We start from the raw sequence: 16,898 nt of genomic DNA on the forward strand, positions 1-16,898 counted from the left end.
TAACTCCACCCTGAAAAAGGCCCAGCAGAGGATGTACTTCCTGAGGCTGCCGAGACAGTTCTATGCAGCAGTCATCAATTCAGTGCCGTATTCCTCCAACACAGTCTGGTTTGGGGCCGGCCAAAAATAAATAAATAAATACATAATAAATAAAAAAGACAAAATCCGACTGCAACGGACAGTTAGGACTGCAGAAAAAAAATCATTGGTGGCGCCCTACCCACTCTCGAGCACTTGCACACCGCAAGAACCAAGACAAGAGCACGGAAAACCCGACTGGACCCCCTCAAACCCTGCCCACCACTTTTTCCAACTACTCCCTTCAGGTAAGCACTATCAAACCATGCACACCGAAAACCAGAAGACATTCAAACAGCTTATTCCCCCTCGCCATTAACTCCCTGAACAGTAACTCAAATCTATTGTAGCTCTTTGTATTATTGCAACCCCCCGTGGTACAGTATTACCGCGGTGATCATTGTACCTCCAGCTCTCTACGTACTTAAACAATTGTTGTTTATCAATATTCCACAGCACCAGACACTTTAAAGTGCTCAAGGACTTTATGTATGATTGCACACCTGAAGTTGTACTACAATTACTGCTACTGGTCACTTAAAAATGGTGCAACCATTATCTGCAGCAACTGCGCAACCGTCATAGGATTCTATTGCACCACTGATCGCTTTTTCTCTGCTCAATGGCACTGCACATTGTTGCAAAGCTCATCAGGTGGTACGACTGCACTATGGTACTCTTACATTATGGAAAGTCTTTCGATGTTTATGTGTAATGTTTTCGTTTATCGGAGTTACTTGTTATTGCAATACTAGTGGCGCCCATACAACCGGTGACAAATTGTTTGTTTCCTTGTGTGTTCTACATACGTGGCCAATAAAGATGATTCTGATTCTGATGATCCATCCAGGCAACTTGCTGCCGGAAAAGCTGCCCTTTTATTGTGAATATAATGAGAGATTGAACACTGCAGGGAACCACAAGGAAAAGGTCAGAGAGATCGATCCCAGCTCCCAATGGATTCTACTGTGGCCCTGAGAAGTCACATATGCTGATGTGCATCTGTGTCTATCTTTGCGTATGCACTACCAGAGGGCTCCCACGTAATTAGGTGCAAAAATGCATTGTGAGGTGTCTGCACATGTCGGTTCACTTACATATTCATCAACATTATGTCATGCGGCATACTTTGACAGCCATGAAGGATTGAGAGTACACCCTCAGAAGGATGAGCAAAGCCAAAACATAGCTTTGAAAATAAACCATTAAACACATAAGAATGATGTTGCTCACAAGCTTATTGTCTAATGCGTGCCGTTTTATTGTCTCATAATCCAATACGCACCAAATGATTTAAATGTAAAGCACAAACAACCAAGTAGCAGAGAGGGAAGGAAAGGCCATATGAAGTTTGCAAATTAAAGTTCAAAGAGAGCCAACAAACTTGCACAAAATAGGTTATATGCAACTGTAAACTGTCCCTATTCGTTGGATTTTAGCTTGAAAAATGTTTTTATGTCGGCTAATGTTTCATGATTATTTTGACATTTGCAGAAAGGTGGACAGAATTCCTTCAGGGGAGAAGGACGAAACAGTTATATTATAACAGGGAGTATAGATAGATAAATAGATCACCATAGGTCGTGTTGTTCAATATTTCGTCGGACTGCAGACGAGAAAAGAACACTAATAACTGAACCACAAAACCATCTCCTGCTGAGGGAGTGCAGAAAGCATTTACACGTCCTGCCCATGGAGGGTGCCAGAGAGTGGAGAATTCCTACAGGGAATGTGGAGCCCTGTGGAAGCACACACACGCCCACACACTAGCATGAGAGCACAGTGCAATATAACAAACTCGTGGGTGCCTCAGCCAGATTTGAGCAACCTGCTAAATATTCCACTTGGGAGAGTGCTTCATTCATTCGTCTTCCCCCTTTCCATACACATTACTTACAGTCATATAGTACTTCAGAGCTGTAGCTCACATGAACTCACACAGTAGTTGATATTTTCTAATGTTGTATGACAAACTGAGTGCAGGCTACACAGCCTTGGTGTTACCCTCCTACTGTCAGTCAAGTCACAGCAAGAATCAGTCCCATGTGGGCTTTCTGCCTGTAACCAGACTGCAAATTGTGAGCAAGAAATGTCATCTGTCATTGAACATACTAAGCATGAATGAACATTTTAGCTACTTCCACTAAGTCAGTGGTCACCAACATGGTGCCCGCGGGCACCAGGTAGCCCGTGAAGACCACTTGAGTAGCCCGCCAGTGCCTGGACATTGTGATTTGCTAGTAGAAATTATGATTTAAAAATGCAAACATTGGCAGTACTGTGAGACATTTCGAAACACGATCAAAGTCTGACAATTTAAATCATCAAGTATTAAAAATAACCCATCCTCATATTATTGAAGGTATTTTGGACAAATATGTTATTTCAGACGTGTATCAATTTGGTAGCCCTTCACACAATCGGTACACATGAAGTTGCTCTCACCCTCAAAAATGTTGGTGACACCTGCACTAAGTAGTCCGGACAAGAAAACGTCTCTGTGCTGGCAGAAACACATTTGCTGTGTGTTTTGAAGGAATCTACAAGTGTCGCATCGTTGGAGAGTAAAACATGACATTTAAAATAAGCACAGGTTATCACCAAGTTATAGATGAAAACAAAAAGCGTCATCATACTGTTGAAGTGACAAATATGTTAGCAAAGGCCATACAAACAACGTTATGGGGAATATTAAAAGATCAATTTGATTGTGTGCATTAAATCTTACCTCTCTGTGCTTACGATAAGTACACAATACTGTCCTTCCATTTTCAATACTGCTTGTCCTCATTAGGATGTTGGGTGAGCCGGAGCCTATCCTTGGGTACACAGAGTGTACACCCTGGACTGGTCACAATGCAATCATAAGGCAAATATAGACAAACAACACTCCCATTCACACTCATGAGTGCCACATCATAAGGTACACTCTCATGAGCAATGGAGAACATTGAAAGCTGTTTATGATATTTTGATGAATGCATCAACTATAGGTACACATCAGGAAAATGTCCACAGAATGAGCCACAGTGAGGTATACTGACGTCTCATTCAGTATGCTCAGATTCCATTTTTGTACGAATTGAAAGCCATATTTTGGTCGGCGTCCAAATTGCATGAAATATATGTAAATATAAGTAAAAATGTGATCATCTTTTTTCACATCAGTGGTTGTCCGGGGCAAATTACTTATTAATGCTAGACCCATGCCTGTTAGCTCCAAGCTAGCTGGTGGTTAGCGCCTACAGTTGACGTATGGAAAGCCATTTATTTTCACTTACAGTCACTTTAAACCTATGATAATGGAACTCAAACAAGGACGGTAACAACATTCACTCAGCTGCAACTCAAAATAATTTTTCGCATTTTGTGAATTAGAATAGTGAATTAGAATTAGAATTAGAATTAGAATAATGAGCCATGCCACAGAGGAGACCATAATTAATTACAAAAGTGAAGGTCAGGAGAGCAGGAGGTCAGTACAACAATCTCAAGGTGTTGAGAGGGTGAGTGTGGAAACGTGCTTGGCTCAGTCAGCACTCGGAACCTAAAGATTTGATACCACGAGCAAGGCACATAACAGGATTTACGGCAGGAAGAGTGCGACAGATAAAATTGCCAACTAGGCAGAAAATCTGAGCCCTAAATCTTTGTAGCTCCATGAAATGCAGTCTGAATGAACGTGGTTTACGACGAGCATGTGCGCAGCGTGAAGCGTGAGCGAGAATGTCACAGGAGTGTGCCAGGCTGTGGCATGCCACGCCGCAGCTGTGACAGGTCGGCCAGAGTCAGCAGGTATATAGGTCAATCCCCCGCGACTCCTTCAATGGGGACACGTGCTCCAGCCTGTGGATTAGAGCGGAAATGAAGGCTCATCCACAGAGCAAGCAGCACTCAAGCCCAGTCAAAGTCACTTCTACGCAGGGTGGCCAGGCCCATTTGAGGTGAATATGAAATACCATGCAATCGTAACTTTATAAGAAGCCTTGCTGAGCCCTGTATGCAATCCAAAAAAATATGCCTTCATTGAATTTTCACGTAGTCGCTCTTCAGGTATTTGGCAAACTTTCAGAGTACGGGCAATTTTCTTTGTGTAAATATGTGAATTCCAAATTAATGACGATGTTTCAATCATTCTAAACAGTGTTGCCACAGTTACCTTGAAAAAGCAACTTTGGTACTTTACTGATTACTTGATTTTAAAAGTAAGATTTGTAAAAAATTAAGTTGCTTTAAGAGTTGATTGACACGTTTGGCACTATATATGTGCAGTACACTGTATAGATAAAGAGAGAGGGATATGACGTGTATATGAGCGTGTGATTAATTGTTTGCGCCTCAACAGTCTTTCTTTAAAAAGTGGCACTAAAATTTCACAGTATTCTGAATGCAACTACCTTATTGATCACCCAGTCACATTCCATTAGTCATTCTCTGATCTCCACCTTTGCAGCTTTAATTAGCATTCAGGCAAAATGGCAATGCAATGAGAGAATGCGGTAAGAGAATGTGGCTGAATAAACGAGGCATATGCACCTGTCAATAATTGCGTGATTCGTCAGTAGCATCAGAGCACGGGTTGTTCTGACTCTCCCATGGCGACGCAATAAGATGAACGACTCAAATGTGCTTTTTCTGTATTCACATAGGCCAAACCTCTATCCGCTTATCTCATTTCGAAAATGTTATTAAAGCTGCAAAACAATCTTATCCTGCGGTGGGCAGATGCGTCCAAACAGGCTTGGCGCATGTCTGTGGCCCCAGGACACATTAATCAGACAGTCTCTTGTACCCACGTTTTCTATTAGACAAGCTTCTAAAACTAACATCCAGCAAACACATGCTGTGTACTGTCATTCATATTTGCAGCTAGCAAATTATCAGCACTGTGACTTATTCGCCGTTGTAACAACAATTTGGGTTCTAATTTGACATGTTCAAGCTATATTGTTATTGCAACTGATCCCTGCATGCATTTGACCTCCACTGTTGCCTAACACGGTGGTGATTATTTGATCAATTCACTGTGAAAGATTTACGCCTTCCTATCTACTATTGCAAGTCCACAATTGCTCGTACTTGCTTTAAAACAAATCGTTCCAAACGTTATACCGCTTATAACGTGATTTTTTTCTTATACACATAGAAGGCACATTTCACAGCGAAGGAAATTACTGGCTTCATAATTACAGGCAGTTTGGGGCCAAAATAGTATTTATGAGCCTCAGAGGACAACAAACAATACTTGACAGGTGGTATTCCCTCAAGAAAAACAATTGCCTAATATCCTGTCTACAAATACTCAATGGTCATCTCGAGCAAGCAAACAACATCCATAAGGGCTTTGAAACAGACTCAGTATCCAGCATTCAAACACGCAACAGAGAGTGACTCCATTTAAGTACATTGCACTTGCTTGCAGCAGTAAACTTTGCAGACAGCTAAGCTGAAGCGTTTCCGCTACATGGAGGCAGTGGGTTGGCCATCGCTCATTGGGCAAAATGTGCTCATCTAACTTTGGCCTGCCATGTTATTGTTGTCAGTCCACAGCTCAGAGCGATGGTCGGCCCCCCCTCGCTAACTGATCTGGTCAGCTGCCCAACAGCTGCAGCACAGAGAGATTAGCAAGGGGTTAAATGTAATATGTGAGCGATCAGCGAGCTTTATCTCTTTCATTTTGTCTGTCAATCTCGTGACCCTTTCATCAGAGATCTCCTGCTGTCTGGCTGTCCACTGACATACAACCACGCGCCCCTGTTCTATAATCTCAAATTTGTGTCCCATGCCTTTTAGTGTTTGCAGCCTCCGAGCTAAGAGCACATAGAACACTGAAAACGAACCCCCACTTCCTCCCTAATGCCCGCATTAGGGGAGTAGTTGCTTGCCTGGGGTGTTGCAGAGAGGAGCAAGCGGGTACACCCATCAGGCGGGTGAAATGATGTGTTGAGACAGAAGGACCCAGCAGCAGGGGTGGGAAGAGTGCTCCTGCCCACCTCCGTGGCTCTGACAGCGAGAATAGACGTGGCGCTACCAGCCCCCCCCCCCACCCCCCCAGCATCGCTAAAACTCGTTAGCATAGCCACCAGGCCTTGAAGATGATGAGTTCTGAAAAGGTGATTAAGCCAATGCTGAGGTTCCTTGTAGGCCTGGCAGAGAGACATTCACTCATGAGGTAAGAGCAGTGTGGCAGAGGCATAAAACACCACTGCAAAGGGTGGGGGGGAGATTGGTAATTTAAGTTCTATATTCTTCTCAGATAGCCATTCATCAAAAGAGCTGCAAAACTGGGAACAGGTGGAGGCTGACTTCAGAGCCATCTTGTGAAAAATGAACTGAATACTGCACGGAGGCTTAGCAGGATAAAGCACGTAAAAATGCATTTGCTGTGTTAAAACGTGCCCCTTATGCATTCTCCTCTCACTTATCAATTTCCATTCACTCTCAAGTTCACAAGAAAGCAAAACAAAGCCACTGAAATAGTTTGAATTATTATTATTACAGAGTCTCGCCTATCATTTTAAATGTTATATATTAGTATTACTGTATCGTATACTATTATTGTTTTAGTCATTCTTCTTATTACGCTTTGAAGCGCATTAGTGTCATATACAGCAACAGTGATTTCGATGAAATCAATGTAAATTGAGTTTAGTGCCAATCACCACGATCCAAGAACGGAGAGCAATCGTCATCCCAAACACAAAACCAGCATTCTGTCTGTGCTGGTTGCCACATATTCAGGAAACATTCACTGCTCGACACCACGTCATGCCACTCCCTGTCCACAGCTGAGGCACACGACAAATTCTGTCATTGAGTCCTCTGTGGATTAAACATAGCGTGTGGAGCCATTTTAGCATTGTCCTGTTAGTCTAAAATGCAAGAGTTGTACTTAACTTTTGTTTTTCCAGTCCAATCTACTCTACTAGAACATATTTACAAGACTTTGTATTAGTGTAATCATACAACAAGGCACACTATTCTAAAATGGCACCTATTTGTGTAGGTGGAGCATTACAATGTTGTGTAGGGGGGGTTAAGCACTGTACTTGTGGGGATCGCTGCGCTCCCTCAACGCAGATTAGAAAGATGAGCTCTTTCATCCAAAATGCCCGCCCCACTCAGCAACTCACACACACACATACATTATACTCACTGCCTCTATTTTTTTTCTATTACTGTATATCCAAATCACCTCCTGGAATTTTATCGTATTATGTGCAGAGGTTTTAAAATGCTCTCGCTGCTGTTGCTGCTAAAAATAAATAAAGAAATAAGACAAATGCCGCACACACTGGAACAAGAGAGGGCTAAGCATCTATGTTGCAATGTCAACAGAGAGCAAGACAACCGCAAGTAATTGCCAACTCAATCAATGTCATCTGAAAGTAGTCGTCAAGTAAGGGATGCATTTGGAGGGAGAAGAGTGATGAGAGGAAGAGGATGTGAGTGCATGTGTATATGTTGACAATTGAGAGAGAAGCAAGGGAGGGGAACAATGAGAGCAACGCAGTCAAGAATACAGCGAAAGGGAAAGTTTTTCCTCATCATGTACATCGCTGTATGGTAACGTAGGAAAATGTCTACAATTATTGACTAAGCATAAGCAACTCAAAACAAAGAAATAAGAATTAAAATTAATGTACAGCACCGCTAGAATTCATTCAATACAGACCGTTGGTATTCTTCAAATGTATGCGGCTTTTTTTTTTTTTAATGACAGTAGCAGACGTGATCTGTGCACACAGCGGCTTGCATAACAAGCGGCACAAAGGGATATTAGAAGTATTAAAAGCAGCTGACCGGGGACGGATGACTGTTTGAATCGCTGATAGTGCACCATCGTCACTTGGGGAGCAGCCAGGCTGCGCGCGGCAGGCTTGGATGCGAGATGCCGACAGCCATCTGGCTTTGGAAGGAACTCCTGGGGGAGATGCAGGCCGCTGCCAACCTTCAGAAAACACTACCAGCAATGTTTGAGAAGTAGAATGACATGTTCATCAATACCTGCTCCGGTGCGAGGGTGGCTGCTGCGTTCCCGCAGTGGTAATATATGTACAAATATGTGCCGTGCATATCCAAGGCCACTGACGTCTGTGGATATTTGTAATCGTGACTGGAGAAATTGCTAAATGGATGAAAGGATTAGGGTTGCTATGTGACAATATGGGTGCATAAAACACATCATCAGCTGAGAAAACAGTGCCGATTGTCGTCGAAATGTAAATGACAAATATTGTGTTTGAGGGTGCATTTTCTTCCACATCATAGTTGTATATTCATTTCTTCTATACATTTCATCATGTGCTTAACATTGAGCGTTTTACTGCATCCTGAGTTCCAGGCACACACAATATGAGCTGAAGAGTAGTTCTTGCAGATGGTGTTGCAAATGATAAAAAGTGTCCTTGTACGGACTATAATTGCTTTGTCACAGCATATTAAAGAATGAGATTGTAGAAGAGCCCTTCGGTGAAGTGGACTGAGAAGACGACAACAAGGAAGGACCACAACTGAACGTGGGCACGTCACACACATTAGTTGACCGTGCTGAAAAGGATAATGTCACTCTCATTTGTATTAGCTTTAAAGCGAGTGCTTCAAGATGCTAAGGAGACAAGTTGTGTCAAGTTAATGTCTGTCGCTGACTGGCGACCGGTCCAGACTGTAGTTGGCCATTCGCCCAAAGTCAACTGGAAGAGGCTCCAGCTCCCAGCGACCTTGAGCAGATATAAGCAGTGTAGAAAATGGATGGATGGATGGAAGGACAGATAAATCTCCAATGCGCTGTCAGGGGAACAAATATGTATTTGAGGCTAATTCTCCCTTTCATAATTACTCCATTGTGAGACAAATCAAGGTTTTCTTATCCCAACACCTAATAGGATGTCGCAAATATAAGTTCTCAAACGGCATGTTGACTTTTTGTTTTCTATCGTGCACATCCTCATGAGGGTCATGGATGTGCTGGTATGCAATCAAATTTCTTAATTCTCATGTTTATCCATGTCAGAAGAAGAAACTATCAGGCATTCAGTTGTCTCCTCACGCAAGTGCGCACACACGAACATATTGACCTTATGTGGCACGAGAAATCAAACACAGCTCTCTCGCTGCTCTACACTGCATGAACTATTTATAATATTCTCCCTCATTGAATAATTGATGGGCTATGTTTCTCCACACATTTTCGACTGCTCCGTGAAAAAAAATCCATATTTTTACTAATGATGTTTTAAGTGCTTATGCCTCCGAGTGTATATCTTAAAAGCGATGACCGCATCGTATCTGTGCACAAATATGGACAAATAATGTGGTAGCGAAACACCCAGGTCAACTTGCACACGACAAATTATGTCGCAAGTACATTTTCATATATTTAAATTCAAGACCAAGCTAAAGTTTAGCATGCACTTTGCTGCATATGCGCCCCTTTGTTCCTGTAAGAGATGAAGATGCATGCGGTGCACTGTAAACTCGAAGTGGGAGGGGGGGCGGACGAGACAAGGTTACTCTTAATCTCCTTGAGAGGCCTGATCGTGGAGCAGAGGCTCCCAACACAAGGACATCTCATACATGAGTCGCCCATGACTTTTTGGGCCATAATTTATGAGGGCTGCTTTGAAACACAACAAAGTTGGCGTCCGCGCACTCATTATCTCCGATTTTCACTCTCCTCTCTCCATTTATCACCCCGATCACTTCTCTCCTCCTCCGCTTGTTTTCACACCGACGGCGGCGCTCATTGTCTGGTCACACATTAGAAAGCGGCGACAACAGCTACATTTGAGGATGAGTTATGGATGTTGTCACTTGTGAAGTAACTATATTGGTGTCAATATTTGTGCTGTACAAAACATTTGGGTGACTGTACTACTTTTATTGACATTACATTTTACATTTAATCGGACAATGTATTATGCCGAATGGGAAATTCACTCAGCAAAGTACTTAATACCAGTACTGTAGCTGAAAATTTACATCATGACTTTGTTCAAAACAGGATGGATCATAAGACGGCCAGAACTAATACTACAGACTGTTGGTGCAACTGTTTATAAAGTCTTTTATCTTTGCAAAAACATGTGCATGAGAAAACGCCAATGCCAAACACGTTCAGTTATACTAAGCCTCGAGAAATATGATGTTCATCTCACATTCAAATCATGAATAAACAAAGTCCATGCCGGCGGATGTGCAAATGAATGGTGATGGGGTTACTTGAGACATCTGAACTAGACAAGGTTCCCCTAGTAGTGGAAGGGTGCAAGAATAAAGTGCTTTCAAAAATCTTGGTGAGCCGATTTCTACATGCAGTTGTGGGGAACTGACGCCAAGACACAGAAGAGTCAAGTTTGCAGAGTTTGGAAGAGGATGAGTACTGTGTCAAACACACCGTGGAAATCAAGCTGGATTCAAAATTGCAAACCTCATCTTATTCACACACTCAGGAACATGTTGCCTGCCAGTTTGCTTGGAACTAAACCAAAATTTGTTCATGAGTCTGTCAAATAATGTACCTTTCTGGAATGAGCTTTGGAACATAGCAAATGGGGCAGAAAAACAATGCATATAATAACAGAGTAAAAGTCATCTAAAAGTTTGGTAGATAGTTAGCTCCATAAAAAGTGAAGCATGAAAGGGATGTCTGGAAAAACAAACCAGCTCGCCGTTTCCATAGCGATCTAAGAATGGCCTGTACTGGAGCTTGTGACAACCAGACGTCTCGGAAGACAAGTTTAAAAAAACAACAACAAAAAAACAACAATGCCTTGCAGAATGCCTGTAATTATTTCAGTCATTCAAATGGAATTTATTTGCATAATTAGACTTGTTGAATCCCAACGCTGGAAGTCTATGCACATCTCGTATGTTACCAGTTGGACCCCTGCCACGGTATTGGACTGGTAAAAACATATAATCAGGGTTTCCGCTTTTTTCTTGGAATGATTTCCAGAACTTTTCCCATCTGATATTGTACGAGTCAAGTTATCACAGCGTACCAACCAAATGTGTTTAAAAAAAAAACTGAACGGCTCTCTCACACATCCTGAAACATTAATCAGCAAATTCCACAAAAGACCCTATGATGGAGCACAAAAACCAGCCGAAGCCGAAGCAAAGGGAGGTGAAAATCAGCGATTGATAGCATTTTACGGCACCTGAAGCCAAATGCTTCGTCATCCACACAGGAATTTTGACATTTTCTCACCGACGACAGACAGCCACAAATTCATAACCACAGGACCCTCTGGGCAAGGATATGACGCAGCATTTCTGACGGAACCTTATCTACTGATCATGAAATGGAAAAAGAAAAGAAATAAACAATCTGCAGTATGCTGCTCTAAACGCACACTAGCCGTTTCAGGACCTTACCTCGACTAGGTGTGGAGTGGGGTTGAATCCGCACTTGTTGCACACTTTGGAGTGGCACTGGGTACAGGTGTTATAGTTGGGTTGTTCACTTGCGTTGCCGAGGTTAAGGGCCGTCTTGCAAAGAGGACAACAAGCTTTGGGTTTGGAGTAATCTGAAGACGCAGATTGCTGCTGAGGAGGAGGTCGAGACCCTTGTTGTGCAGATGGAGGTCCTGAGTGTTTAGGTGTCCCAGGTCCTGGACCTTGAGGTCCACCTGGTTTAGGAGCCTGTTTTGGGGGTGGTTGTTGGGGCTGAGTGGTCTCAGATATCAGTGTACTGGCTTGGTTAAGAAGAGAAGCACCAAAGCCAAACAATTTCCCAAAGGTCTGCTCAGGAGGTGGAGGCTGTCGTGAAGGAGAGCTGCCTGCGCTGCGCGTCTGGTCCTGGCGGGGGTGGTGGGGTTGGTGGGCAGGCGAGTTTCGGGACAAATCGGGCTGGGATGGTGCTTTGGCCATGCCAGGGAGAGGCACTGCCCCCGGAGGCAACTTTGTCGGTGGCTGACCTGGGCCAGCTGGACCAGTCTGTTTCGAAGGGCCTGAAGTGGGATGTGCCTGTGCTGGCCGAGTCTGAGGAGTTGTCTGCATCTGAGGGGCAGGCTGAGAAGAAGCGTCAGATTTGGGTTCTGGTTTGGCAGAGTGGGAAGGAGAGTTTATCTGTTGTTGACTTTTGGATCGTGGTGTGGTCATATCCATCCCCAACGCTCTCTGCATCTGACAGTTCAGGCATAACCACTCCTGCACCTGAAATAAACACGGGCAAAATACGACAGTAAGTAAATAAGCAGGATGTGATGTATTCTGTCGACTATACGAAAAGACAACTGTGCAAGTGTTGGACCCAACACGAACACAAGCATTCTCCAAACGTACTGGACAGTGACTCTATGTTGTTCAAAATGATATCCACCGAGCCATAAAAAGGTCAGCAGCAGTTTCGATTTTCAATTGGCCTTTTTTCTTTTTACAGGTATATGCATGAATCGTTCTCAACATTATGACTGTAAAAATGCACACGAGCCAACATAAGAGCAGTATCACAATGATGCCCGTTATATATAATGATGCTCAAATGGTGATCGTCACAGATGCGGGGATTGTAATCAATTCACAGTCAATTTATGATTGTGGTTGTAGTTTGGCAGTTACAATTGTGTAAAACTGTATTGCAGCACGCTGAGAAGGGATGCCATCATTTTGGCTCGACATCACCGAGTTGAATTTGATGCAGTTTGGACACAGTGGAAAAAAATCATTTAAAAATATATTGAGGATATTGGAGGTGACGGAGAAGATCACCATCACTATTCTAAATTATACTGTAAAATGGGGTTTTAAATCACAGCGAATCAAAAAAAAAAAAAGAGTCTCATCCTTTTCGAGATCTCTTGATGTGACATGCACGTACAAGCTTTCTTCCCTACCCTTCATCCAAAGCTGGCGGGGACAGGCTCTAACACTCTCTGAAGGGGAAACATTTTGTATGGAAGAGCACTGAATTCAATAAGGAATGATGTTATGTATCTAATTAAAAAAGGATTTAAGTTGCCCTTGCCTTCGGGTGGGAATTTACTGGCAAACAGCATTTAACCAGAAACAAACGTGCAGGAAAATAATTTGACAAGCAAAATGATTTTTGAGGAGCTGTCTCAGTAGAACCATGCTAGCCGTGTATTTAGTCATCTTCCTTCAGCCTTTTTCTGTAGCTCATCCCTTTGTGCCGTTTTCAACTTTTCATCTCACTATGTGATGTCTTCCTCATTAAAATTGTTCCACCCATTCTGTTCTTCTATTCTTCTGCTGTGGCCATTTCCTTTACATCTATGCTGCAGAAACTTCGCACTTGTTGCTTGGTTGCATCGAGGCACATAATAAGGTGAGAGTCAGAAAAAGGCCCTTCTCCGCCTGATGACACATGGCCACGTAATAATTGCCATCGCGGTAGTTTGACAGCTGCCTCGCCATTGTAGCCGCCTTAGCGTTAGGGTCAATACGTGTTGTATCCCATGATCTGATAAGGGACCATATTAGGTAACTCGGGTGTTCAAAATGGACACCGAGCCAGTTGAATCACACTTACGTTTAGTTACCTTGTGGTTTAAATTCTGCATTTCTAAATATTGTAATGAGTGCCATATATAAAAAAGTAAATGCCTCATAAATATTGTCAGTAAATGTTACACAGATCTCCGTGACTTGTAATATCCATCCATCCATTTTCGAATCTTTTATCCTGACGAGGGTCATGGGGGCTTGCTGGAGCATATCCTAGCTGTCATCGGGCAGTAGGAGGGGTACACCCTGAACTGGTTTACAAGCCAATCGCAGGGCACACATAGACAAACAACCATTCACGCTCACAATCACACCTGGGGACAATTTAGACAGAGAGGAATGTGGGAGGAAACCGGAGTACCCGGAGAAAACCCACGCAGGCACGGGGAGAACATGCAAACCTCACACAGGAAGGTCTCGAAGCCGGACTCGAACCCGGCATTTCTGCACTATAAGGCAGATGTGCTAACCAGTCAACCACCGGGCCACTGACTCAAAATAATACCTCAATAAATAAATACATAATAGAAAGCACCTTGTCTATTTTTGACCGAGCAATCAAACATGGCAGTGAGTTTGATGAGCTTCTCTACTGTTTTATAGGTCAGAAGAGTTTCTAATGAAAGACACTAAAATTCTGCTGATGCCAACTAATTGGAGGCAATGTAACAGCGCTTCTTTTTTCAATTTTGCCATTTGGCTCGGTGTCTATTTTTAACCCATTCACCCATTCAACCATTCACTCATGCTGTTTCCTCCTTTTCAGAAATAGTTACTGATTTACCCTCAAAACAGCAACACCAATATAAAATAAAAATGTTGGGACTGACTCTCAAGCCACCGCGCTTCTCTAATCCTCATGAAACGTGATCCCTTCTGTCGACTCCTGGAAACTCGGAATCGACTAAAATGGCATTTGCCACACTTGGGAGTGGCACTGTGTCAGGTGCACAAATCACTTGAGCGAACATAAAGTAAGGCTAACGGAATGTAGTCAATTGGAAAGGGGAATCGGGAAAAAACAGCCAGGTGAGAAAGACGTGCTTCTCAGCCACTGAAATAATATAAGATAAGATAATATATCCTTTATTTGTCCCGCAATGGGGAAATTACAATCAGAATTCAGAAAGGAAAACGCTGGGTAGGGAGAGGGAAAAAAAAACACGCTCGAACTATCCTCTTCTGAGGATAATTTAAGTCCAGGATAAAAAAAGACCCAATCACATAAATAAGCATATGACAGTTACAACAAGTCACAAGACATGTAATGAGAGGGCGGATGGATGGGAAGGGGGAGGGGGGGACAGGGGGTGACCGTGACGCAGCTTAACTGACCAGCTGCACGGTCTCCGATGCGCTCTGCAGATAATACTACGTCACATGGGGAAAAGAATCGGAGCGATGAAGACGGTGATAATAAGGATATGTATCTGCGTGTGATTGTCCAGTTGTGTATGTGTATGCGTGTACAGGTCATAGCTGCTTCGTCGAGGTCTGCTCATAATGAAGACAGTCCCGGCTTATCAGTCCATGGCCGAGAAGGAGGGGGGTGATGGTGGGGGCCCTAGATTCCATGCCTTCTTCCATCCAGGGGAAAAGGCCAGATAGCGTTGTTTGTTTTGGAGGGACGGCCGCCAACAATTTCAGACAGCCTAGAGTCCGTGGCCTGTATCTCTTCACTGGCGCTGATCAGCCGAATCCGAAAACTCTTTCCGCAGCGCGGATTCCAACTCCTCCATGATGTTGTCGATCGCGCGGAGTCGCTCCAAAACCGCATCAATATTGCGGTTGAGCTCAGTCACCGCTTGAGTCTGAGTGTTGGACATTCACGGCAAACCATCCAGAATGACCGGCAGCTTCTTCACTTCCAATAAAGTCGCTCCCGTCAGTTGAATTTTGCGATGGAACAGAAAGCTGCCAACACCAAACAGCAGCATACCTCTTATCAAAAGGCCAATAATGTAGATGTCTTCCACCTCCTCCATGGACAGTATTGCCAGGCACACCGGTCTCCACTTTCTCCATGGATCCAGGGCGTATCCGGCAGCAAATGTCCCCGGAGGGCAAGCAGGCTCCCTACTGCCTGCTCTTTTCGTTGAAAAAATGTTGTTGATTGCATCGAGAGACCAGCCAACTAATTCCATGGTTAGTTCTTCGGATGAAAATACGGTAAAGACCAAGTGGCGAGCAAGGAGAGGGTGGGGGTGAGGGCAGGAGCTGTGCAAAAAGCGTCCGCCTTCGTTGAGAGCCAAGCAGAAAAAAAAAAGTGAGGTGAGTGAACTATTTGACATGCGATGAGGCTGGTATGTTCCAGTCATTCTCACTCAGACATTCAGTAAATCAGCAGAGACGGAGTAAGTCACACGCACAGCAGCATGGGAGCCCCCGTCTGGTCTCCTGCCAATCCTTAATACAAAGCGTGATGAGGTCACGGTTCTCTCTTGTCAGTCAACGGTGAAACTGTGAAGTCTGGAAAGCAATGTCGAAAGAATATGGAGCAACAAAACTTCATCCAATCAGAGATTCACAAATGGAAAATCCTCTCTCTCTCTCATTTCCATTGTCTCTATTTTTCCTTTCCAAATTACAGTTGGGATAATCAAATAAATTAAGATCATTGGAGGGTGAAAAAAAAACAAAGTGTTGCGCAACAGGGACAGCAAGAAACTATTTATCACTTTCATCGTGGCTCTGCCCTCCTCTCTGCCTCATCTCTCCATTTCATTTCTCTCCGCGTCCCCCTTGTTATGAGGCAATCATGTGAATCTTTATGAAATCTGATCTCGAACAGAGAACAAAAACGAGCACTCTCCACACAACGGCTGTCTGTCCTCCTTCGCAGTCGCTTCTCCTTTACACGTCTGTTTTTTATACAGGGTGGCCCACTTAAAAGTAGCCCGGATTTTTTTTAAAATTAAAATATTTTTTTAATTTTTTTCAAAACATGTATTTAATTACGTGAATGTTACAAGTGACCCAAGTCTTTCCAAAACCTGTTTTTATTACTTACAGGTTACAAGAGATGCTGGAAGTGTCCCCCATTGACATCTATACATTTTTGAGCACGGCACAGGATGTTGGCTGATACTGACTGCAGCTCTGCTAAGGTGATGCTTCGGATAGTGTTGGTGATGTTCCGTTTGAGTTCGTTCAGGGTATGAGGATTATTTGCGTACACCTTTTCTTTTAAATTCCCCCATAGATAAAAATCGCATGAGGTCAGGTCCGGAGACCGTGGTGGCCATAACCCCTTGCTCACAGTTCGCTCTTCCGTAAAGACTTCATGAATGGATTCCAGTGACATGTGGGACGTGTGACATGTTGCACCATCTTGTTGGAAGAAGGAGTAC

At 43.4% G+C, this 16,898-nt stretch overlaps 1 protein-coding gene across 4 annotated transcripts in view; it reads right to left on the minus strand.

Moving 5' to 3' along the window:
• bsnb (bassoon (presynaptic cytomatrix protein) b) overlaps nucleotides 1-16,898 on the minus strand; it is a 55,236-nt gene that overhangs the window by 20,391 nt on the left and 17,947 nt on the right. For all 4 annotated transcript variants that reach the window (XM_052077341.1, XM_052077340.1, XM_052077339.1 and 1 more), the window contains exon 3: nucleotides 11,458-12,237. In XM_052077341.1, coding sequence (XP_051933301.1) covers nucleotides 11,458-12,237 — 780 coding nt within the window. The remainder of the gene's footprint in view (nucleotides 1-11,457; nucleotides 12,238-16,898) is intronic.

The sequence above is a fragment of the Hippocampus zosterae genome, chromosome 9 (genome assembly GCF_025434085.1).
Source record: "Hippocampus zosterae strain Florida chromosome 9, ASM2543408v3, whole genome shotgun sequence".
Classification (NCBI taxonomy): domain Eukaryota; kingdom Metazoa; phylum Chordata; class Actinopteri; order Syngnathiformes; family Syngnathidae; genus Hippocampus; species Hippocampus zosterae.